At 42.9% G+C, this 24,739-nt stretch overlaps 2 protein-coding genes across 9 annotated transcripts in view; both read right to left on the reverse strand.

Annotated features, from left to right (window-relative positions):
• The window catches only part of LOC133398001 (ankyrin-3-like), a 29,075-nt gene extending 22,707 nt beyond the window's left edge, over positions 1-6,368 (reverse strand). For 3 of the 8 annotated variants that reach the window (XM_061669517.1, XM_061669520.1, XM_061669518.1), the window contains exons 1-2: positions 2,307-3,464; positions 279-497 (exon numbers count right to left, since the gene is read on the reverse strand). In XM_061669517.1, the coding sequence (XP_061525501.1) occupies positions 279-497; positions 2,307-2,435 (348 nt within the window). In that variant the 5' untranslated portion in view covers positions 2,436-3,464. Of the gene's footprint in view, positions 1-278; positions 498-2,306; positions 3,465-6,088; positions 6,182-6,328 lie in introns of those variants that run through there. The other 5 variants (XM_061669525.1, XM_061669521.1, XM_061669522.1 and 2 more) reach the window with 2 other exon arrangements.
• A 1,238-nt stretch (positions 6,369-7,606) lies between these two features.
• frem1a (Fras1 related extracellular matrix 1a) lies at positions 7,607-24,035 on the reverse strand. The gene is made up of 35 exons (XM_061669698.1): positions 23,805-24,035; positions 23,590-23,684; positions 22,707-22,999; positions 22,444-22,634; positions 21,303-21,626; positions 21,117-21,225; positions 20,861-20,992; positions 20,353-20,697; positions 19,627-19,769; positions 19,269-19,465; positions 19,040-19,130; positions 18,508-18,675; positions 18,195-18,403; positions 17,496-17,589; positions 17,123-17,375; positions 16,263-16,454; positions 15,992-16,177; positions 15,218-15,414; positions 14,961-15,159; positions 14,569-14,713; positions 13,784-13,925; positions 13,510-13,705; positions 12,996-13,260; positions 12,266-12,680; positions 11,822-12,023; positions 11,607-11,751; positions 11,375-11,504; positions 10,611-10,683; positions 10,237-10,386; positions 9,965-10,149; positions 9,718-9,840; positions 9,453-9,584; positions 8,592-8,707; positions 8,096-8,181; positions 7,607-7,809 (listed from the first exon to the last, which is right to left on the reverse strand). The coding sequence occupies exons 1-35, from the start codon at positions 24,033-24,035 to the stop codon at positions 7,607-7,609; spliced, it is 6,357 nt and encodes a 2,118-aa protein (XP_061525682.1).
• Between the last annotated feature and the right edge of the window lie 704 nt (positions 24,036-24,739).

Below are 24,739 nucleotides of genomic sequence, written 5' to 3' on the forward strand. Positions count from 1 at the left end.
AATATTCTGTGGTGAGACACATTTTTCTGGCAACCCCTCCTCAGACCGAAGTCCCCGAACATCTGGAAGGTCTTCAGTAAATCCCTGTGAACCACGGTCGGCCACTCCTCGGGCTAACATTTGCAAACAAGCTGCTAAACGCAAGTCAGAAATCATTAGTGAGCTAAATCTCAGATCAACTCCTGCAATTTTTGGCAACACATCCAGCGTGTAGCCCATCTCTTGATCAGCTATGCAGTAGAAAATGGATGGAGGGACAGAAGGAATGAAATATTTACATCCAAGGACAGAGAAACATTGACAGCATATGATTTGAGAAACGGTCCTATCCTTTTCGTTGTCATAGCAATAGCCGCAGTGGAATCTCTTTTGAGCTGCAGCGTCCTGTAGTGCCACAACAAACAGATTATAAAAACTTTAATCCAGGATTTGGTCAATCCTAGTCCAACATCATCGAGGACTTTGTACTCAGAAACCGCGTCTGCGTTGACACCACACTGCAAAAAAAAAAAAAAAGTGTAAAAAAAACGAAAGTAATAAAACCTCTTCATTTGAGATAAATGATCGACAAGTAGGAAAGGAAAATTTGACTTGATTCGATTTGAAGATATATGAACAAATACGGCATCAGAGATCAAACAATGTTTTAAAACTAGATATATCCAGTAATCCAAATTCAACCTTGTGACACAAGAAATGAGAAAGCTGTTGATTGAAATGAGGTGAGAGGTGGGAGTCGAGATTAAAATCTCCAGGAGGACTATTTCCGCGTAAATTACATCATCCAAGTGGCTGCTCGGGATTAGATGGCCAGCAAAATACTGCTCGGGTGGGGGTTGAGGGGCGTGTCAGATAGGGATCGAGACCGAGCCGCCACACCAAATGACCAAAACTGTCGTCTTTTAAAATTTTGACAGAAAAATCCATTTTCAAGGTAGAGATACTGTCACAGTATTGATAGTTATTCAAATTGTGATGTGATAATGGTGGTATTAAGAGGTAGATTCAGATGAAGGCCCATGTACCAAATGCAACTGCCAACACTTTTAGTAGACATCAAATCTGTGTAGGTACAGCAAACACCCACAGATTTTATTTTTTGGCTTTTTCACTGTGGCAATGAGTTCGGCATCTGTTGGACGTCGACGGATTGAGGAATTAGATTAAGTCAAGTCACAACAGCCACGGGGATAAAGGTGTCAGACATCGTTTTATTCATTGCTGATACTCAAACTAAACACAGGTGATAGAAATGTCAGGCTTTGTTTTGTCCTCAGCGTGGCAAAGACAACAACAACAACAACAACAACAAAGCTTTCCTTGTGATCTTATAATGTTCGTTTTTTTTCTTGAACTTTGTGGGAACTTCCGTGTTTAGAGTGCGAAAGACATCTCCTCGCTCCTGGCTTGTCTGGCATGTCCCCAGTGCCCACAGGAAGGGGGGAACCCTTGACTCCTTGCCGATTCAATCGAATTTGGAAACAACAATTTCCCACCGAGATCCATACAATTTGGAATCAGGAATCACAGCCAGTGGCTCATGGGAGAAGCTAACGTGGGAGTCCGCACCCTCAACTTCAGCGCTCCAGCTGTGAGTCAAATGCACGGCTGGAGTCACACAAGATCCAGTTTAAAGTCCTTTGCTCGGCAGGAGAAGGAAGAAAAAAACCCAGAAGTAACTGGTGAATATTCTTCTTTGACCGCAGTACACTAATCCCCTGCATGATCGTCGTTTGCGACAGAATTGAGCAATTCACCTATTGGAGTCTATTTCTGTGGAATCTATCTTCAGCTGTTCACTCAGAAACAACTATATTTTTGTGCTTTTTCTTAGATGCCATATGATGCCACCAGATGGCGCCAAAGCCCAGGCTAATAGGAATGTAGTAATTGGTGTCAAGAAAGTCTGTTGAAGTGACTCATCTCTTTTGAGATCCCAAGATCCTTATATGTTGTTTAGCTGTTATTTAGTGTTTAAACTACATTACGACTGCATTGTGGGGAGGGGCGTCCAATCGTCGCAGTTTTGACTATTTGCAACAGGGCCCCATCCTCCATGAATGTCAGACAAAGCCTTTTTGAGACAGCTTTTCCCAAACATATTGCTTGAATCCCATCAGAAAAAAAAAAAAAAAAAAAAAAAAAGAGTTTTGATGCACAAGGGCATTTAACGGATTCCTCGTCTTGTTCTCTTGTGTACGATGACGATGACGATCAAGGCGTGGATGACAGGATGTGCGATGAAGTAACCCCCCCCCCCAAAAAAAAGAAGAGGGGAAGAATGACATGGAATGACTCCCGAGTACCTTGCGCTTTCGTTCCGCCTGCTCTCGGGATCGCCGTCTTCTCTCCTTTGCTTTTTCCAGCGCCTTCAGGTCCGCAGGTGGATCCATCTCAGACCTGGCCTTCTTAATGTGGGCGGCGGCGTGCGCCATGGCTGCCCGCTAACTGTTTCCGCACTCAGACAAAGAGGGAATACACCTGACAACTATCACAAGTCCTGCCGTTTGACTGCAAACAGAAGCCACTTCCACTGTACGCAGGTTAGAAAAAGTGATGGAGTGGGAAGGGGGCGGGGGGGAGGTGGCCGCCACCCTACGGCTTCAAAGCAACGCGAAGGCTCCCAGAATCCCTCCCATTTCCATGTGCCAACACTTCTCGTGTCGTGCACGAGAGAGCGAGAGCGAGAGCTGATGGGATTACAGTCGCTCGACTGGTGGGGGGAGGATGCGAGGAAAACATGCGAGAGGAGGGAGGGAGAGAGCATCTGCAATGGTCCACACACGGGAGGTACCATCTTCGCAAAGAACAGAGGGGGTGGATTGTGGATTGTCAAACGAAGCAACTACAAAATGGAGTATTACTGTAAAGCACTGGTGGGTCATGCATTTGGTACCTGGGCCTTCAGCGGGGACTGAATGCACCTCTTAACATCACCACTAACGCATTGCAATTACACAAACTAGCAATCAAACACAACAGAACTCTGCAGCAGTTCATAATCAGTATGTATCTCATAAGACCAAAAACATTTGAAAAAATGTGAATGCATCGTCGTCACCAGAGATGTTGAGTTGAATTAAAGGTATTAATATGTTTTGCTCTGACCAACCAATAAGAAGGAGGGGGGGAATGCGGACATTATTGTGGGAGGTAAATGTAAAATCAGACGGGTTAAAGAAACTCTCCCATTGCTCATATAGTTTAAATGACACAACTCAACACTAGTGATTCTGAAGGCCCTGGGCAGATTACATCGACATGGCAACAGAGAGGCTGAAGTCTGATTGCAGCATTACATTAAAAAAAAGGTCATTTACTTCTTTTTTTTTTTTTTTTAAATCAGGGGCAGACAAACTGGCCCAAACTACTCTAAAATGGACATTCGGGGCCAAAATGGCAGATCCTTTGTGTCTTTTAGACGGCGCTTTCATGAGAATTTTAATTTGCTTTTAATCTTAGTCTTGAACGAGCCTCACGTGCATTTTTGGGGGAAACCCATGGCATAGCAACTCCACACGAAGATGTTCCAATGGAGAGTCGGTCCCAGATCTCCTGACTGTGAGAAAGATGTGCATGCAGTCCTTACGTACAATGGCGCCGCCTTATGTCTGGACTCCAGCATTACACTAGAGAAGGGGATCATAAAGTGCCGTGATCATCTTTATAAATATCGGAAGCATTCTTGACGCACACATACACCGTATCCAGAAAGTAGTCTTTCACTTTTTCACAGAATAATAAGAATAATCTGTTCCATTTTGGAAGAGCTGTGGACACATTCCAGATGCACTGCACTGAGGGCACCTCCGCATCTCCAAGCGAAGCCCGTCGCTCACCCTGGCACCGAGAGCCATTGGCAGGGGGCCCAACATCAGGCCGTGGCGCGAAGGGTGGCAATAAGCCACCCAGACATGAAAACAGTACTGCCAGACGTTCGCCAGCAGGCACCCGGTGCCCCCAGAATCCCGCTGACAAACACAACTCACCACAAGAACGAGCAGTGAAGGAACCAAAGTGAGGGTTGCCCGTCCTCAAGAGGGATGGTGAGTTTCCACACACAGACCCAAAAAGTACAAATACCGAAATCTGAATAACCTTAACTTTTGGGAGTAGTGCATACTCAAGGCCTTGACTTGACTTCGATTATCTCTCCCAAAGTCTGGTTTTTGTTGTTGTTTGCAATTTAAGAAGTTGTTTTTGTTCCCTATGAGACCGTTTGCATTCTGTTCCTGTGCTCAAATGTGGAACAAACTTTGGGAACAACTAAAATCTGCTAAAATTGTTAGCACATTCGAATCTGGCCGGAAAAACTTGATTGTTCACCACTGCTTTCCCATAAATGAAAAAAATACTATTCCTCGTTTTCACCATCTTGCTTTTATTCCGTGTTCTGTTTCATCTTTTCATTTAATCTCGTTTTTAATCGTTTTCTTTGCCTCGGTAAGGAACTAAGGATTTTCCTTGTGACGCTGTACAAATAATCTTGCCTTACCTGGCCCGAGTCGCCAACCACCATGTCTGCTATCACAGTTGCTCCCAATTGGGGGGAGGGGGAATCAAATAAAATATTTTTTAAAAAAAAACAATCAAATGTGGGTTTGCTCTGGGAATATCCGAGCCAAGAAGGAAGAACTGTGCATCGTTTGAGCGCATATGTTTGTAAGATGTGAAAAAGGGAGAAGAAGCTTAAGCGCAGGACAGTCCTGCTGACTGCGTGGATTAGCGGTATTAACACCGACCGTGGGGCGAACTTGCACACAAACACACATATGGACGTGAACAAACCAAGGGTTGTGTGTGTTCTTAGAGGGGATTAGGTGGCCCGGAGGCATTTTCTTGTGGCCTAGAAACAGGTTGATGGAATGAAGAGATAAAGGTGAAATACACCTACGATACATTCTATTATATTGTATGGCCTTGACTGAGATCAGCCATGTCGAGAACAACAGCTCGGTGCTGTATAATGGAGCACAATATCAATGAAATGACTCAAACTAAAAAAATAAATTGAAATAAATCTCCCGTGCCAATGACTGTACTTTATTCCGAAATTACGTTTGTACAATATAATTTATCATTTCAAAATGGGCACACTCACGCGACATGCTCCAACCTGAGATCATCGGCCGGTTAAGACTCACACTTTCATTCGTGGAAGAGACGGTTTCCATGCTGCTCTTTTGGTTAGCAACAGCGTCAGCGACCGAGATTACGCCACAGCCTACGGCAGCAGCATAGTGTCCCCCCCCCCCCCCCCCCCCCCCCAAAAAAAAAAATTATTCCTCATATTACAGGGATAAAGTAAAGTCTTTAAAGAGCCGATGTCAAAACCCAACAAGCAATTCAGCAGATCAACCAGTCCTAACCCTAACCTGGACTTAACCCATAACCACAACATTACACTAACTATCATAATCAATTACTTGAACCCCTAACTCTCACCCTCATAATCAATGCAACCCTCACAAATCATACATTAATGTAAATCTAACCCTAATAATCATAATTAATGAAACTGAACCCCGAACCCGAAGGCAACCCTAAACCTCACCATCATAAATTCAACTAAATACGAAACCCTCATCATCACAATCTAGCAAACCCTTCACAATCATACTGTGAAATCTAAATCCAACATTACCCAAGGCCCCATCGACCATATCACAGCATTCGATGTGGCCCACTCCGTATTTCTAAAAAATGATTAAACCACTAGGAACTGTTAAATAATTTACAATGCCAAGTCTTAACCCCTAATCAAATCATCATTAGTTTGAATCATGTTTTTTGTTTGTTTTTTCCTTGTACATGGACCCCAACCAATAATGGATGTTAAAACGATTAAAAGCATGTTTTTTTTTTTTTTGGTTTTCTTTTTAACCAACCCGAAGCATCCCTGGTAGGATACGGTTGAAATGTGAAACCAGACAACACAAAGAGAGAGTCGGGACCCACCCTGTCATGTGAGAGGCGCCTCCTACTACTACTCGCCAAGGCGCCTCGGAGGTGCGCACAACAATGAAAAGCTCCACCACAACAATGAGACCTACCCCACAAAAATGCCATTTGAGGTGCATTCATTTACCTTCTTCGGTCTCTTTCTTCTCTGTCCCAAACCATTGAGCCGATCGCTGGGGTCCAGTCTGTAGTGGTAGTCCTCATTCATTTCTGAGCCGCCCTAAATAAAAACAAACAAACAAAACAAAAATAAAAAAACACCCTCCATTTTTGCTTGTTTTGTTGATATCCACACCTAGCCGCACCCCCCACCCCCCTCCCACCACCCTCCCACCCCCGCCCCCCCTGCCCATTTAGCAGAACATACCCGTCTAGTGTCAAAGTCCGGTCAGTCTGTGAAGACAGCGTGGACAAAGCGTACAAGCAGAAGGTGGAGTGTGCTTGGGGGTGGGGGGGGGGCTTGGAGGAAGCGGGGGGTGTTGGAGGAGGGTGTTGCCATGGCAGCAGATGTCACCAGTGTTGATCTGGAAACCTCGCCTCAATATCAAAACAAGCCGTACAGGCGGACATCACGGAGCAGCCGGGACCGAGACAAAATACAGACTGATACAAAAATACAAAGCTGTACGCAAATAAAATCATCATTTATAATCTGTGTTTACTGCCCAGTTATTTCATTATTATCAAAACATACACTGCTTATTATATACCAAATTCGACAAAACATTACCGATACATTGACATTTATTATAACATCAACCATAACCACACAAAAACAATTTACAAAAACATCCAGGAATTTATGAAAGAACAAATATTCCAATCCATCAATAATCAAATGTAATAAATTGCAGAAAATTAATAATTTGATTTCAAATGAATTCAAGTAATTATTTTAAATGTTTTTCTTTATAATGAATCAACTGAAATCAAATTAATACAATTAAGATAATTAGAGCAAGCGTCAACGACAAAAATAGTTTTAGTCGTATCAGGTAATTTAGCAAAGAACAAATATACTGTATAAAAAATTTATGCGCACACACACACACAATCGTAAAAAAAATCGAAACAAATTGAAAAACGATTTAACCCAAAGGAATGTAATGTAATAAAGCCACATTTGAAAAAAATTCTATTTGAAATGAATCAAATGCAATAACATAACTGAAATTTTAATCAATTATTAAAGTTTAAATATAACAAAATTTTAGTCCAACACCTCCCAAATAAATATTGGGGAAAAAAACGTACAATTATTTTATAGTTTTTGCGAATCATTTGCCATTTTTGAAACTAAAATGGACAAATTCTATTAATTTTATGGCAGTACTGAAACTGAGCGAGAATCGACATCTCGTTTGACCAATCACAGGCCAGAGTTTCGTATGCTAATCAGCGGGAAGACGCGAAACCAACCAATCGCCAGCCTAATTAGGAGTTTGCATTTCCTGTAAAACATCCGGCTCCGTCGCACCACAAACACCAACATGCTGTGCATAAAATGTATATATATATTTTTTTTATTATTATTATTCTCGAAAATGTACACTAGCTACGCCATAAGCTACAGCCATAAGTTATTTGTTGTTTTTTTTTTTTTTTTTACAATTGCAGGGCATGGATCAAAAGCCCTCAGTTGGATTCAAATCTTGATGGAGCATATATAGCTGTGAGCTCGGCCGCTCTTGCAGTCCCTTCTTTGCCATTTTGCCCTCCTCCACACCAGGACACACTTTTTGCCCCCTTTCACGCTGGAGGGCGAGGGTGCCCGAGTCCAGTTTGTGTAGACGACGCTCTCTCCGTCTGCCCACTCCCAGGATCCTTGGGAGTCTCTCTCATTAAGGCCTGCAGCGATAAAAGGGAAAAGCAGGTAAAGCCGGTCAAAATAATCAATGCTTGACTCTGAGATACAAATATAATTAGTCTCATAAGAAAGCGCTGTTTCTTTGTTTTTAATCACAGTATCAACGTCGAGACTCTATTTCTGATTAATGTAAAGTTTTTCTTTCAAAAATAATATTGCTGTTAAAATGCAATATCGATCAAGTTTATATGGCACGTCCTTCGACATACCCAAAATGATGAGAAATGCTTTTTACTGGACACACCAAGCAAAAACTGGTCTACAGACCTATCCAGAACGGTTGCCTCCTGCCAAAGTTCCACAGCCAATCCATGTCACCTTTCGAGAAAACACTTGCAAGGGTGCCTTTATATCTGGAAAGAAAATAGTTGAACATCACATTTTCCAGGCTTTTCATTCTCTTCTCACAATATAGCAAGTGAGGTTCACGTACTGAGGCCCACGAGTTTGATGTTTTATTTTTTTATGTGGAACGTTTCTCCTTGTCTGTCGCGGAAATCCCCAAACCCCGCTGCATTGCGGAAATCTGCGGCTTATCATCACTTCCAAAACGTGTTTACAGCGTTTGCTGTTATGATAACTTGAAACTATTGAAAACATGAACATTGATTGGCTGCTGACATCACGCATTCGAAGATAAAAACGCGTTTTGTTTGGTCGTAAGCAATAGAATCCTCCCCCGTTTCTGAAATGGCAATATAGTTCCCAGTTTGGTCTCTTGTCCTTCAACCGATCGTGTCGGTGCTTCCACGTTCATGCGCACCTCTCTTTACAGCTTCGATTCGCTCCAATCCACGACACTTTGTGCTTCTTGATGAGGATGTAGCAGTGGCCGCTGTGAAAGGTCCAACCCCGAGGACACTGTGGAGTTCTCACCATCTATTTGGAGGCACATCATTGTTTGGGGTTTCTGGTCAAGTGGTTAATTTCTCGTCAAGAATAATGACAATCGAACAAAGATAAACGTGTAAATGTGGAAACCTGAGGTAGTTACAATTTTGGGATAGTGCTCAATGTCGGTCTGAGTCTAGAGGCCATGTCTCAAGACCAGTTTTAGAGATTGTCGACTTTATCTCGGATTCAATCTTGCCTCAGATGCAGAAATATTGGTTTTGTGCTGAACCTTAGACTTGGTCTCAACACCTCAGTCTTATTCCAAACCTACCCTCAACTCCACAGTCTTGGTCTCAACTTAGCCATATATTCTCAAAGTCTTGGTCTGGACTTTCCTTCCACTCCTCAATGTTTTGGTGTTAACATGGTCTCAACAGCTCAGTATTGGCCTCGACTTTCCTTCAACTCCTCAATGTTTTGGTCTCGACTTGGTCTCAACCCCTCCGAGTCTTGGTCTGGAATTGCCCTCGACTCCTAACATTCCTGTCGCGCCTTGGCCTGAACTCCTCAAAGTATTGGTCTCGACTTGGTTGCATTTCATCAAATTCTTGGTCTCGACATCGCCTTAACTGCTCAAAGTCTTGGCAGTGACTTGGCATCAACTGCGCAAAGTCTTGGTTTCGACGCGGTCTCAGTTCATGTGATCTTGGCTACAATGCTTTCTTACAACATTGGGTTGGCCACAAATCTGTTTAGCTCCTGGGTTTCAAATCATAGATTAAACAAAGACCTGGTCTGTTGGCGTCCAGGATCTCCAGGAGACACCGTTGCAATAAAAGATCTGATTGGCAGTCTGGTTGAAATGCAAGAGTCCCATCACTTCGGGAGAACATGGCTTAGGTACGAAGGTATCAGTTGTAGCCTACAAGGAAAAAAAATAGCTGTCTGCTATTATTACTTTCTACCTAGACAGGTTGATGTTGCAAACGGTTCATTCAAGTAACACTGTAATGATTACCGTATTGAGCAGTGTAAATTCACATAATTTCACTCACATGTTCACTTTTTCCACGGTTGGGGAATGTTCTTTGAGGGCCATGCTTCGAATTAATGAGCTCTGCCAATGCCCGCTGCTTACCCTCCCTGCTAACGACATGGATCTTTGCCCTTCTTCCTTTCTGAAAATAAAAACAACTTTGGTGTTTGAGGACTTTTAACAAAATATCATGTACTGTCAAGAAATGCACTAAGGCCATTTCAAAATAAACTTCATGCAGAAGAATAAGAGTTCTGGGGACTTACAGATTTGGATTTGCCTTCAACCCTGATGTTCTTTTTGGAGAAGCTTACTTGTTCATGGTTGGCTGATTGCGTACCAAGTGACAGTTTCCAGAGCCTTCCAGATAAATTCTGAGCGTATTTATCAGACTGAATGGTCTTACCCCTGAGGATAGACGATTCGTGACCGTGGTTTTGCTTGCACTGCCCTGTGGTTTCCAATTGTGGATGAATAATAACACCTGAATATGCATTTGATCCTTTTAATGCATCCCAAAAAAATCCTAAATATGTACCTCTTCCCGAGTCCTTGATGGTAACTTGAGCTTTTTTGACGCTGCCAATAACTGTGCCTTCTGGAAGAACTAGGAGAACTTCAAGTTCTTCATCTGCCTCTTCAAGTTGATCCTGAATGACTTCGATGTTCCAGATCCTCCTAGAGACTCCTTCCCAAGGCAGAAAAAAAACGTACAAATGCAAAACAAGTAATTGTGAGGCTGAATAACAGCTGGGCCAAATCTGATCCATTTTTTTCAAGGAAGGGACTTTAATTCAAATTTTTCCGAATGAGGTGGCCATAGTTCGAGCGAAATGTTATCAAATGTAATATCACGGCCGGCCAATTCGACTCTTGAATTGTGCGGGCTTTTTGAAAGAAAAAGGTGTATACCTGGATCAAATTGAATAAGGGAAGATGAGCTTGAGAGGAAATCTTTTCCAGCAGTTGCAGTCATCTCTTTCACCTGTCACGAAGAAACACGAGAAAAAATGAAAGGCTGGTTTCTGTGAAGAGTGACCAACCCCATATCAGTGCCTACTGATTGAGAACGCAGTGTCATTAAAGTCGATCTTTAAATGAGGGGCTATCAAACTTTACAGGGAGGGAATTCTTCCATGGACACCCATCCATCCATTTTCAACACCGCTTATCCTGGTTAGGGTCGCGGGGCGGTGGAGCCTTTCCCAGCTGACTTCGGGCGAAAGGCAGACTACACCCTGAACCGGTCGCCAGTCAGTCGCAGGGCACTTATAGACACGGACAACCATTCGCAGTCATATTCATACTGTCACTGAGTGGGAACGGAACCCACGCTGCCTGCACCAAAGTCAGGCGAGTGTACCACTACACCATCAGTGACTCTCCATGGACACCCTCATAAGCTTAACGCCAATTAAACATAACTACGACGCGTATCCCTAAATACCATAGCGATGAAATGTCATGATGTCACGATAAAAGAAAGTCATGACAACAAAGTCGTATATTTTGAAAAAAAATCTTACCTTTATTGCAACGACGTATTTTGCCGCGATAAAAAGTCAGACTCTTAAAAGAATATTGTTAAAGGATACGACATAATAATTTACCGCTCGTGAACCGCAGTTTGAGAACCCCTGCTCTTAAACAATCTGCGAAAAACATATCTGACAGACCTTGACAGTGACATATGAAAACTCTGCTATATTTCCTTTTCGGATGATCTCCATTGAGACTCTGTTCTCCTCCTCATTCACACAGTATTCGGCCTGGGACAACTCAACACGAGACCAGTTCAGTTGTAGTCTGCAAGAACAAGAGCGGTGATAATGAAGGTCAATCATCAAACCATGAACCGCAAAATATACTTAGCCGGCGAACACTGTATATCATTTTTATTAACCGTACATGCAAGAAGGTCCAGTGTTCCCGTGTGGATCTGACACCCTGAATTCCAAGCTGTCTGTCAGAGAGTCCATCTCTGGATTGATAATGTAGACAGTCATTCTCCTGTTCAGATCCGTTTGGGAGATACGCTGTCGTACGAAACCGCCTACGAGAAACCGAAGCGTCAGATTGCAGTTCTTAACCAAACGCCGATGTGGACAAAAGACACTCCTGACCTGTCGTAATATTTTCGAGGTAACCAAAATATGGCTGCCGAACAATGGAGAATATCAGCTCCTCTTCTTTGCTGTCATTGTCTTTGGCTTTGAGCTCCTGAGATGACAAAAAGATTCCATATCGTCCATCAGGCAATAGCTCTGCCTTCCAAAAGGGGAGCAGCTTCACAACCTCGGGATATGATGTATCCAAAAGCTTGATCTAAAAATTAAAGACAGATCAATTTAAATAGCAATTCAAAACTAGAGATGCAATTTCTGTTAAAGTTGCGTGTAAATGCTGAAGGTTTGACGCTGAATGGAAATGCTGCAGAATTTATTGAAATGTTGAAATGGAGAATGTGAGACTTGACGTCGGAAGGGTTTGAACAACAAGGAAATGAAGTAATATCAAGGGCCTTGGCACCGCAAGCTTGGGCCCAAACTATTAAGCTTTTTATTTACCTGAATGATGAAAGACAGCGGTTCAGGATGTAACTTCCCATCCACCAGGACGCCACGATTGGTGCTATCGGTGGCAGTGAACTCAAATTGATCGATCTGTGACTGCTCTCCGTTATGCTTATATGTGACCTCTAACTCCTCGATGTGTTGCTGGGTGAAAGTGGAACCGGCCGTCAGCATGGTCCCGTGTAAAAGCAGCTTGCCGTGATGAGGAGGTCGCAGGACTTTAAAGACCAGGGCACTGAGTGGAGTGTCAGGGTCGGACATGGCGAGGCAGTCTGGACTCAGGGTCATGGTGAACCCTTGGGGAATTAGAAGGCCTTTGTTGGACAACGACGGGGGTATGTGATCAACTATTTTTACTGACACCTCCAGTACTCCTTTTCGGCTTGTTTTGTTGTTACTTACAACAAACCTGCCAACACAGAAACAGACAGTTTGGTAAATCTTTGGATATTGAGTTGACCAAAGACAGGATAGGTGAAAGAAAATGGATGGATGGGTGGAACTTAAGTTTTCGAACTTGGTCTTGTGATTTGTGTACTTTGATAAGGGGTCTGGGGTTTACACAAATAACAGGCGTTAGAAAAAAATCAAATCAAATCTGCAAATCGGTGAATTTGCGAATGCCGAACCCTGATTATGACGGGTCCGCTGTGCTCCAGATTAAAGAACAGAATGGGCTATATCAAGTGTCAAATGTATTGAAAGAATGTGGGAGGGGACTCACTGAATTGTTTCTGTGGGTGTGCTAGCTTGCTTGTCATGCACATAAGCTACACGGTTCGCCGTGACATCCATCTGGCTGAAGGTGGAGATTGTTACTCCATGTTGCTTGATATTCTCCAAATATCCATGAGCTGCCGGCATGGTCACGACAAACACAAGCTCCTCAGGCCGGCCTGCGCGGTCTGTAGCAAACAGCAGGTCGGTGGTGAGAACCACGCGACCACCGCGGCTGACACTTACAGGGCTGACAAAGACGGCAATAGTTCCTGGAAAGAAGATAATAGAGGAGTATAGACAACTTAAACGTCTGTACACGTGCCAAGGATTTGAGGCAAAGGTGGAAAAGTACTCATACTTCAGTAGAAGTCTAAACGTAAAAAAAAAAAAAAATTAAAAATTGTGAAAGCCCTGAAAAGTACTCTGAAATGTACTTATGTTCTAAAGTAACCTACAGACACCAGAAAAATATATATTTAAGTACAGTACATCACTGACTCTCGGGAGTATTCAAATACCTTTTTCCACGTGTTTGACAGATATGTTGAATTGCTGCAAGGGAGACTGATTCTGTCCGTCATGTAGGTAGAAAATGAAAACGTCCTGCCTTGTAGTACCGAAGGAGTCCCTGTGCACATAGCGCAGACGATTCATGTCCACCATTTCCTGAGTACAGTTTGCCCCAGCTTTCAGCGGCAGCCAGTTCTGAACATGCTGCGAAAGAAATTAGTCCAACTTAGGTGAACTCCCCTTACAAAATGGAAAGCATACCCTGTACTGCAGTACACAGACCTTAAGCTGGAGGAGTCCTTGTGCAGGTACACTCTTAAATATGTACATGACCTGCGAAGAGGGAGTGTCATGGTCCTGTGCGAAGAGGGTTACACTGGTTATTAGCCTGGTCTCTCCTGGCTCCACGTCCAGTCTATTGTTTCTGAAGGACGCAGTGTAACAAATGTTTATCATCACACATTATGAGCAGTTGTAATAACATTTCTACTGAGGTTTCATTTAGGCCACCATAAATTGGTTGTGGTAGTGCTGTAGTGCTTGAAAATTTTGCCAGTTTCACTCAGCAACATGAAATTTGGTTGGTATGTCTATCATAAGTACAACCAGAAAAAGGTAAACCAAAAAAAATACAGATACTTAAAAAGATACAGGGAGTTTACCAGTTTTCCAGGGGTAATTCAAAAACGAACTTGACCCGATTGGCCGATTGCTACCAAATTTGAATGTCGTACAGTGGGTGACGCTAGCAACATGAAATTTCGCAGGTGTGCCTATAACGAGTTTACTCATAAAAAAAGTTTCCCGCTCGAAAAGACATGCTGCAACAACAGAACAAATGTGGAGTAGAGGTGGGGCCTCGAGACAGAGCCCTGGGGAATGCCTTTTTTTTCTAAATACAGCCTCTGAAGCCATGTCCAATCTCTTATGAAAGTGATCGCTTCTAAATTGAAACTGCATACTGCATATAAGACAATAAAAACTTTCGTGACTCGCCCTAAAACATGGATCTCGAAGAACTCTGGTCCAATTCAACATTAGCATTGATTAAATTCTTCTGATCTAACCTTATTAAATGAGGCTTGTTGTCATTGACTGCCAATACTTCAACCATCACTTGTTTTTGGATTTTGTGTCTGCCATCCGTTAATTCGATAGTAAAGCTGTCCTCCAAATGTTCAGAGTCGTCGTGTGTGTATGCCACAGCTTTACCTGCAAGACAGTGAAGATACAACACAGAAAGAAAAAAAACTCGTTCTCTCTTGACCAGTGATTCTAAATATGTGGTTAAAGTGTGGATCACTCATGTTCTCTGACAAACCAGAGTGGCTTCGTAATTAGTCCATACCATTTTCCTTGCTTATCATCATTGAATAGCTTTTGAAAGGGAATACACACAAACCCAAACCTACTACAATAAACTACTATATGTATTGACATAACATCGACTTACACATACCATTTGTTAGCTCTGCCATTGTGAAGTCAACCACAGTGGATTCCAAATTAGCAACCAGACGTGTGTCGATGTGGTGGCGAATGATATTGCCATGCCGAGGTGGTTTAACAACATGGAAGAGCAGGATATTCTTGGGTAGATCAAGATCTGTTGCATTTAACACAGACAGGTCCAGATGCTTCATTTGTCCTTCTTGTACCTAAACGGAAAGCAGTAGTCAGTGGACCATGTGACTGCTAACGAAGAGAAAAGCTCACCGTAATATTTTGAGCCACAAACTCCGGGATCTCGTCGTTCGTTGGGTTGACTGCAACGTTGAACGTTACGCGGGCAGAGCTGAATTTGCCGTCTGAAACGCAGAGGATTAACTGGTCGGCCGTTGGCTCCAGCTTTTGGTGCCTGGACTGCACATAGTTGATTTGACCCGCAACGATGTCTCTGTAAGAACAGTAGTCTAGGGAAAGAAGACAAGTAAGAAAAGCAGTGTTTTTGACATGATCAAATGATCAAACAATGCATTTGTGCTTTGTAAAAGGAAACCACCGGGGTGCTGCCAAGCCCACATCGCAATAAACCCTTATGTTTCTCCCGATGAGAGAAAGATGCAACCCAAATGATCGGGAGCTCCTCAGAGGATTGGGACGCAGCTAAGGAGAATAAAGCATTAGCATCCATTAGCCTCCAAAGAGAGAGTGTGTGTGTGTGTGTGTGTGTGTGTGTGTCTCTCTCTCTCTCTTGTTTTTATCTGTGTGTACATCCTTGCTTGTCCACGTTGAGATTCTGCCAATCTGCTGGTACATTCTACTCAAACGGCGTTGTCTTAAATAACTTCACTGAATTACTTAAAATATCCTCCATTTCCAAATCGTCGACTGATAAATCGAGAGGTGTTGTTAATGCCAACCATCCCATCTCGAATGTTGCGCCTCACCTCGGGCCAATCTACAGCATGGAAGAGGAGCTACTGCGTGTCTCAACGTTTTAAACAAGAGTCAGTGGGTAAAGATAACCAACCGTATCACGATGCTTACCTATGCTCACACCCATGTTGCTTTTCTCAAAGCCAGGTCTCGGCAGGACATTTTCAAGGTACCCAAACTGAGGCAGAGTAACCAAACTGACCACCAGTTCATCCACAACTGTGTCCACATCAGACACCTTCAGGTGACTTGCTTTTATCTGGGCCCTCCCACCTTCATCTACCACAAATATGTCTCCTACAAACAAAGCAAAGAATTTCGATTATATTTGCTATGATGTTAGTCTAGATATCACACACTAGTCTGACATAGAATGGTCCACCTGTTTTAAGTGAGGGTGGCTGGCTGTTGACCGGGAAAATGGTGATGTGGAGGTCATACACAGGGAGAGATGCTTCTCTGCTTCCGATATTCATCTTTCTTCCACTGCAGCATAATGCATATTTTTCTGTTTCTCCATCAGAAATCACAAAGGTGATAGTGTCATGATGCGGAGTGAGACCAATCTCCTGCCCTAAAACCACAACCACAAAGAGGTTTGTTAGAGGTGTGGGACTTAAGTCAGACTTAAGTTGCCAATTGTAGGACTTAAGACATGCTTGGCTAAAACTTATGAAAGACTCAACTTGACTTTGTATCCACAAGACTCGACTTGACTTAGCCTTGAACGACATGACTCAGTTGACAGGTCTGGCCTGTTTACATTTTAAAATATGCATTTTCACAATGGCGTGCTCTTTGTTTTGTTTTCGAAAACATTTTTTTTGTTTTGTTTTTTTGTGCGGAATGTGCACAAACCTGGCAACCCATCGGTAGGCATACGCTATGACGCGAAGTGTCGAGGCCACAACGTGAAGTGTCGAGGCCACATGACACAACTTTAATGGAAGGAGCTTTTTACATTTGGATTCAAGGATAATGTAGTTGATTAAATCGTAACTTGGGACTTGCCGAAAACTTCAAGGTGATGGCTTGACACTTCGTTATGTCTTGCACATACTGTATGTGCATGATCATCTATCTGCTATTTTCATATCCAAATACTGTTGTCCGAGTGCTGAGTAGAAATAGTAGAAGAGATCATATTTCTCAAGGCTAATAATCTGGTTTTAAACGTGTCCTAATGAGATGAAAGAAAAGTTTAGGGGCAGAATAATGTCTTTGTGCGTTCTTGCTGCTTACCCGTGTGCTCGTAGCTGATAATGCCTGCGCTGATGTCCGCTTGAATGAAGTTATCGACGACCACGCCGTTTCTCAGCACCAACCCGTGGCGGGGCTGTCGTGCAATCAGGAAGGCGAGGCTGTCGTTGTCAGTGTCTGCGTCAATAGCATCGATGTACTCCGATGAAATGACGATCGTCTGCCCCTCGGCACACGTGAGCACCGGTTTCAGGCCGGCAACCAGCACCGGGACTTCATCATTGATAGGAGATACCTAAAAAGAAAAAAATACTTTTTGAAGGCATGAAGAACAACTATAGTGCTTGTAATATTTTGCTGTGACCCGAGAAAAACGGACTCGCCACGTGTAATTCTCTGCGATGTGCATACTTACGTTCACTTGCAGAATCAAACTGATTTTATTGACACCATCTGTTACAGCTAGTTCAATGTTGTCCTTCACAGTTTCGGAATTGTCGTGACTGTACCTGAAAAGACAACATGAAGGTTTTATTAACCCTTCGAGCAGGGGTTGTTTGTTACTGTGAGTAGATTTTTCAGATATCTGTGATTTACTTGAGTATTCATTTTTCGGATGACTTTTTACTATTACGTTCTACATTTGAAAAACATTGTCTGTAATGTCTACTCCTGACTTTGCTGCACTAGACTTTTATTGAATCGCTGCGGATGATACGACCAAAAAAAAAAGAAAAAAAAGATATAGACAGAGAGATAAAGACAAGTTTCTTATGCCAGCCTAAAAACCATACAGGTAATGAGTATTGTTTCACTTTTTGTCACTTCACAACATTAGTAAAGCTATAGAAACATGTTTTAAAGAGCATAAAAGCCTGAATAAATAAAAGCGGGACACTATTTTGTGTACAGATCAAACAAAAAATTCATTGTATTCAAAACGGGTTTTGACATTTGTCTTTAAATGCATTTCAGTCTCCCTTTTTGACTTTTACTTAGTTTAATCGGTACTGTACTTTTACTCCAGTAGAGTGTGAGTACTTTTGCTACCTCTGCTTAAGACTAAGTTGTGAAAATTACCACTGATGAATCTTAGAGAATGAAGCTATCTAACCCAACGATATGACTTGTCAGGTCATGCAAAGTAAAAGTTTGTCCAGGTTTCAGTGGAAAGTTGTTAAGCTGCAGCGCTCCGTGCTGTGGTTCTCGCAGAAGCTCCAAATGCAAGGCTTCTTCGACAGAGTCCGCATCTGACAGCAGCAGGTGTTCTGGGCCAAGCCAGCACTCTCCACCCTCGTCTACCATTACAGGGTTCGCGATGACCTGAAATGGTGCATTATACAGTTCTGAGTATTCTGATCAAGAAAAAAAAGCAATTGTAAGAATTACAAGAAGGTCCTGCTGTTTTGGGTGTTGCTACATTGTACCTGTGGCGGTTGGTTGTCCACTGGTACCACAGTAACGTTAAAGCAGATCCCATCAAGTGTTTTGCCATGTTGATTGGTTACTGAGAGAACAAACTGGATATACCGAGGAAAAGGACCAATATCCATAGTTGGAGGCATGTAGGCTACTTTCATGAAGTTGATGGCATGCTGAGACCAGGAGACCAGGACCAGGAAGAGACAAGCCAAGAAAGGACAGTAATTGGACGAAACTACAGAGCAATCCAAAGTTCCAAATATTATCACACTACATTCGAATGCGACAGCATGGAATTTGGACTTGGATCTGTCGTACGATTTCTCCTCAGCACTGAAGTCAAAAGAAACTCACTGATTGAGAATAAAATTCTATCTGCGAGAAACAGTGTACGGAAAAACATACAATGCAATATACAGAGTACAGGTATTAGATTACAGTCATTCAGAAAGCGCGAATGTGAAGTGGGACCGTAAAATGGACAGATCATTTAGTATTGTGAAATCAAATACATATTGGCTGACAAAAAGGAATTACCTGTGTGAAGAGCCTCAACACTGGCGCATTGGTGTCTTTGGTGAATTTGGGTATGCTGTCCACCAGGAATAACCTCCCTGCATCCTCGCTGCTGCTGCTATGGAATGTTTATTCAGAAATGTGTGTTTGGTAGACTATTTCTCTGCTCCAACCAGGCTTTATGCCAATCTAGCAAACAAAAATGTCCCAAATTTTCCTTTTCATAACATTTGGAGTATGGCATACTGACCTGTGACGATCACTGAAGAAAGGTGGAGTTGTAACCGTGTATGTCAGATCACTGTCTGGCGAGTCCTTGTCTACAAACTGAAGGTGTTGCTGTGTTATATGGACCACGTCTGTCTCTTTGACCACAAGGCACCGTCTGGCGCTAGGAACCTCCCTTGGTGGTTTGTGTGGTACCGGCTCAATGTACAACATGACTACCTGCATGACAGAAAGATGTCAAAAAACACACAAATCTCTTTGATTTTTACATACACTTAGGTTTGCGCTAAAATTTACCTTGAAAGATCAATATCCCTAACTTTTTGTGAATAGTGTATATGTCCCCTTGTTTGTATTAGAGCAAATGCTAACATGTATACCTGAGGCTCTGACAAGTTCGGGGGATCCTGGAAATCTGACAGCACAAACTCAAAGGAGTCACCAAACACCTCATTCCCTGTGTGTCGATAATAAACCATGGACTGAGAGAGGTCCCTCTGCAAAAATTTGCGAACTGGGTAACCTGGCGAAAATAAACAGGAAAATTGTTGAAAAGGTTTCGAACGTGGGATATTGAAGTCCAAACCAATGTTCTTGTATACAGTGTTACAGTTAAGCGCCAGTTTGAGAAGCGTTTTGTCCATCATACTGCTGCAACGGCTATTTACCACCACTTATGAGAGCACCAAACTCCCATTCGCGTAAAACCAAGAAAAGTCTATCCGGAAGGCCGCATAGCAACTCAGCATCAACAAAAGCTTGATTGAGCTGATGCCTCGAACAGTGATAAAACTTTACCTGTACCGACTTCAGGTGTTTTCATCAGTGGTGATAGTAGCAGGCCTTCCGCTGGGTGGTTTGTCAAGAACAGAGCCTATTTCGAGAAACTTGGCACGGACAGCGTTGGAGCACTTTGAAGCCCATAAAAGCTTCTCAAACTGACAGAAAAAAAGGAAATATATAAAGACTTTCGCCACACTCTTAAGTTGCGGTTTAAACTATTAAAATCGGAGATAGAGTTGTCAATTACTCTTGTTTTTTTTTTCCAATATCCGGCAGGCGGATTATCTCACAAAATAAAGAAGGGTGGGATGTGATTCTCTGACCTGTTAGCCCTGGTCCTGGAAACTTCATGATTTCTCCCGCCTGTGGGGGTCTGGTGATGTTAAAGAGGATGTAGTCGCTGCTGGAGTCGATATCGGAAGCCTGAAGGGCGGTGCCTTTCAACAGCGTTGTCTGACCCTGTGACACCTCCAGCAACTTGTTGGCAATGAGGAATGGAGGGCTGTCATCTTTAGGCAGGATCTTTATGGGGAACTTGTGCCGGGTCTGGTGGTGACCATCAGTGATGCGGAAGACGATGAAGTCACTGGTGGAGTCGCTGTCGTCGTGATGATAGCAAACAGTCCCGGCTTTAATGTCGCTGATGGTAAACATGAAGCCCTTTCCACCTGGAGATAGCAAACACAGCTCACTGAATCTGATATACAGTGTATCTACATATATTGCCCCCCTCTCGAAAGGCTATTTACTTGGATTAAGACTGATATCAACACAGAAACAAAGCAGTTTTCTACTAAAACTAGAAAGCAGAATGTAAAGCAACCATAATACCTCTTAAAGTCAGTCTTCCATGCAGAAGGCCGCCCACGGTGATGATACGGACAGCCTCTACGTTGTTATTATCCACAATCTGGAGCTGTTCCCATGTTATCGGACGTGATTGACCTTCCAATAGGCTGAGACCTAGAAGACAAATTGCTCAACTGGTCAAGTACTGTAATTCCACAGCTGCTATGTCATTAGAACCTGACGTGATTTCCCTGCTTATGAAAATGCTAAAAAAAACAATCCCCAAAACTGACCATACCCATGTTCCAGGAAACTCTGGGCGCATTGGTGTCGGCATTCCGGACAGACATGTGCACAGTCATTGGTGGGCTCTTCGCAAAGAAAAAATCATGAACTTCAATTTCCATCTGTACAGGAAGTATTTATAAGATCCATGGATTCCACCACAATGTTTTATATAGTAAATGTGCAAAGGAAATACAACCTTAAAGTGCCTGCGCTGGGTATGAGAGGCGTTAGGGGGCTGATATGCAATGAGCATGCCATTTAAATCCAACCATGTGAAGGAATAAATTGGGCGCGTTTGGTCGGACAGGTGAGTGATGAAGCCGTCAGAAGGCGCTTTGGTGATGTTAAAGATCAGCCTCTCTTGCGGTGTTTCCTCATCCTCACCGTCTAATGTGGTGGTGGACAGTAGGGTGAGGATGAATTGGTCCACCTCCAGGATGAACGTCGGCATGAACGATACCGCTGGCGCCTTGTTCACCAGCGCGCCTGTAATCTGCACTGGAATCCAGATCTGTTCAGACTTCACAGGAAAATACAGCTATGGTTAAAAATCATGAAATGTATTCATTGTCAGTAAATTCTTCAAAGGATTAACTTCCAAAGTGTCCATACAGTGTGAGCAATATAAATAATTAAATATCAATTACATTCAGAAATTCATTTCCAATAATATTTCTCCCAAATGTTTGACTTCCCGTTTCTTTCCAGGCATGGGCTCTTGAGACTTTTTTGTCTCATGATAGACATGCCTGCCAAATTTCATGTTGTGAATCAAACTGGCTCCAGGATCTAAATTTGGGGGGAAAAAATGGCCTTCCACAGGGCTCTGTCTTAGGGCCCCACATGTACCCCACATTTGTTTGATCGTTGTCCCTTCAGGCATGGGTTCTTGAGACTGTTTTTGCGAGTCTCCTCATGACAGACATGCATGCCAAATGTTATGCTGTTCGTGTCACCCATCTGTCCAGTATCCGGGGTTAAAATTTAGTAGTTCGTTTTTGAAGAACATCTGAATATGACCAAACCACATTGAATTGCGAATTACATGGCTTCAGGCCAAAATGGCAGACTTCCTGTCTTTTCTGGCCTGGGTTTTAGAGACTTTTTGTGTGGTTCTACCCATGCCTTACAGTACATGCCTACTAAGTGATAAGTTGCTCAGTGAAACTGGCTTCAGATGGCGGATTTTTTTATTTTAAAAAAAAAGTGTTCCCCAGGGCTGTCTTGGGGCCCCATATCTCCTCCATATTTGTTCGATCTCCGCATCATATTTTGTTCCCCTGTATTTAGTGCATCTCTTCCATAAAACAATTTTTAACACAATAAAGTCAAATTGCCTGATATATGTTGCCACTCCTCGTGTCTTTGAGGTCAAGTCTGATTGCAATGTAGTCAACGTCAGGAGATGGAGGAGTCATGTGCTGGTATTTCAGCCCCATCACCAAGAATTCGTCGCAGGGAACTTTGATGAACCTGACGGGCTTCACACCCTTCAGGCAGACATCAGAATTACATCTAGCTGGATGTTCTGGGAAAAATTATATTTCACATTAGTTTTGAGAGACATCCCAGGGGATGCGTTCTACATGGACCCATGTACCCTCAATGTAGCTCAGTGGCACATCCCCTCTCTTGGCAGCTTCTTCTGGGTTTCCAGTAACCAGTTGCCCATGAGCTGGTAGGTGCGTGTCATGGGTACTGAGATGGATGCTACACTCTAAACTGGACCGCCTTTCATAGTGGAAGGACACCACATTGCCATCAATATTAACAGAGATGCCATATACTGGAACTTGCAAAAATGTAGGTCCAAGCTTGATTCTACTGCAGTCGGGTTCCACGATGTCAACATGGAGAGAAAAAACCTCAATGTATGTGTCAGTCTCGGTGAACCTGATCAGAAACACAGGGTGGTTATTTTAAAGCCATTAAATAAAAAGTATACAGTAAAGTATCGCTGGGGATACATTCAAAACCTGCACAATACGTAAAGGTCCGGTTTCAACCCTCCTCCATGATTCAAACATGTTTAAGCACACTTTTTAAACACATTGTAAATGTAGCTGAACAAAACCCCCCCAAAAAATGCAAGCATCAAATGTACAGAAAATACTGTACAAATTGTAGTGTTTGTGTGTTATAAATGGGCTTTTAAGAGGCAGGGCTTGTTGGGGTGGCATGTGACATCATCGAGTCTGCATGTGAGCCTCTGGGTGTGAGCTGTGGCCGACAACAGCTCCCGGCTAAGTCTTCTCGATATGTTTGCATTTTTCTGTTCCCCTGGTGTTAAATAAATGGATGAAAACCACATCAACGACTGCGGCTCTCCTTTCCCACATGCAAGGGCAGTACAGAAAAGAAAAGTACCTGCATACTGTAAAAACTCATAAACTATCGCTACAAACTGAAAATGTACAAGACAAATAGATAAATATAATCCACAAAAAAAAACATCTGAAAAACTATGTATTAAGGTAATGTACCAATACAGTCGAAGCTTGACTGTGTCCTCCGTTAACAGTGGAGAACCATGATGGAGATACCTGACCTCATTCTCCTGATAATGGCAGTTAAAAACCTGGAGAAAAAATGAAATCAATATAAGTTGAAACAGGGTTGACGCACCTTTGTATTGACAGAGAAACCAGCAAACTGTAACAAAGAACTCACAAAGTCTTTGTGTCTGATTTTCCATTACCTGAGGCAAGACTTTTCCCACTCGTTGGGTTATGGGCTCATTTAACACCACTTCCACTTTGCATGAATCCTTTTGAAGCGGGATCAGGAACTGCAGGTCCCCTTCCTGAAGGTAGGCCGACTGACCCCGTCTCACTTTTAAAGCCTTATTGACTTTTACATGGGAAGTATTGCAAGTCATTCCGAGAAGCAGGAAGGGAAGCAACGCCAAGCTTTGACCCTTTGACCTCATCATTGTTCTTCCCTGTCCGAGCAGGTCGACGCCGCTCAAGCTTCCGACCGCTTTTCAGACGCTTTTCAATTGGGTAAGTGCAATGGCAAAAAAAAAAAATAAATACAGGTGAGTATGGTAGGAAGAGTTTGTCACCCTTGTCATTGCACCAGAATGACACCTCTCACAATGAACCCCTTTTACTCGGGCAGAGACCTTGTAATTAGCCTTTACAAGCTGTGGCTTGTCCTCGTGAACGCTTCAACCTTTAGGACAGGAAAGACAATGTTTGAAGTCACATTTGATCACACGGAACCAGTGTCACAATAAGTTGCCGCCGTCAAATCAAATGAAAAGACAGTAAGGTTTTTTTTTTGTTTTGTTTTTTTTGCAATATCGACATTTGATGGGGATATGCAGATGCTGTGTTGTATTGTATCAAAACCAGACCATACAATGTACCAATTAGACGGATTGCAAAGTCATGCATGTGTCCCCCACCTATGCCAACTGCCCACCTGTCTGGATTCACCAACAAATGAACAGATGGAAACGCATTCACACACTTTTGTGGTTTTGATGGTGACTGGACTGTGCAGCACTAAATCAAAAGCTACTGACTACACAGCAGCGAAGGAATGTTAAGTGTCACGCCACAAAGTCGCTTTGCTCGGACGGGAAGCTCGGCGGCGTCCTTTTCGCAGCACCCCTTCTCACCTTAATAA

Source organism: Phycodurus eques, chromosome 23 (genome assembly GCF_024500275.1).
Source record: "Phycodurus eques isolate BA_2022a chromosome 23, UOR_Pequ_1.1, whole genome shotgun sequence".
Taxonomy (NCBI): Eukaryota; Metazoa; Chordata; class Actinopteri; order Syngnathiformes; family Syngnathidae; genus Phycodurus; species Phycodurus eques.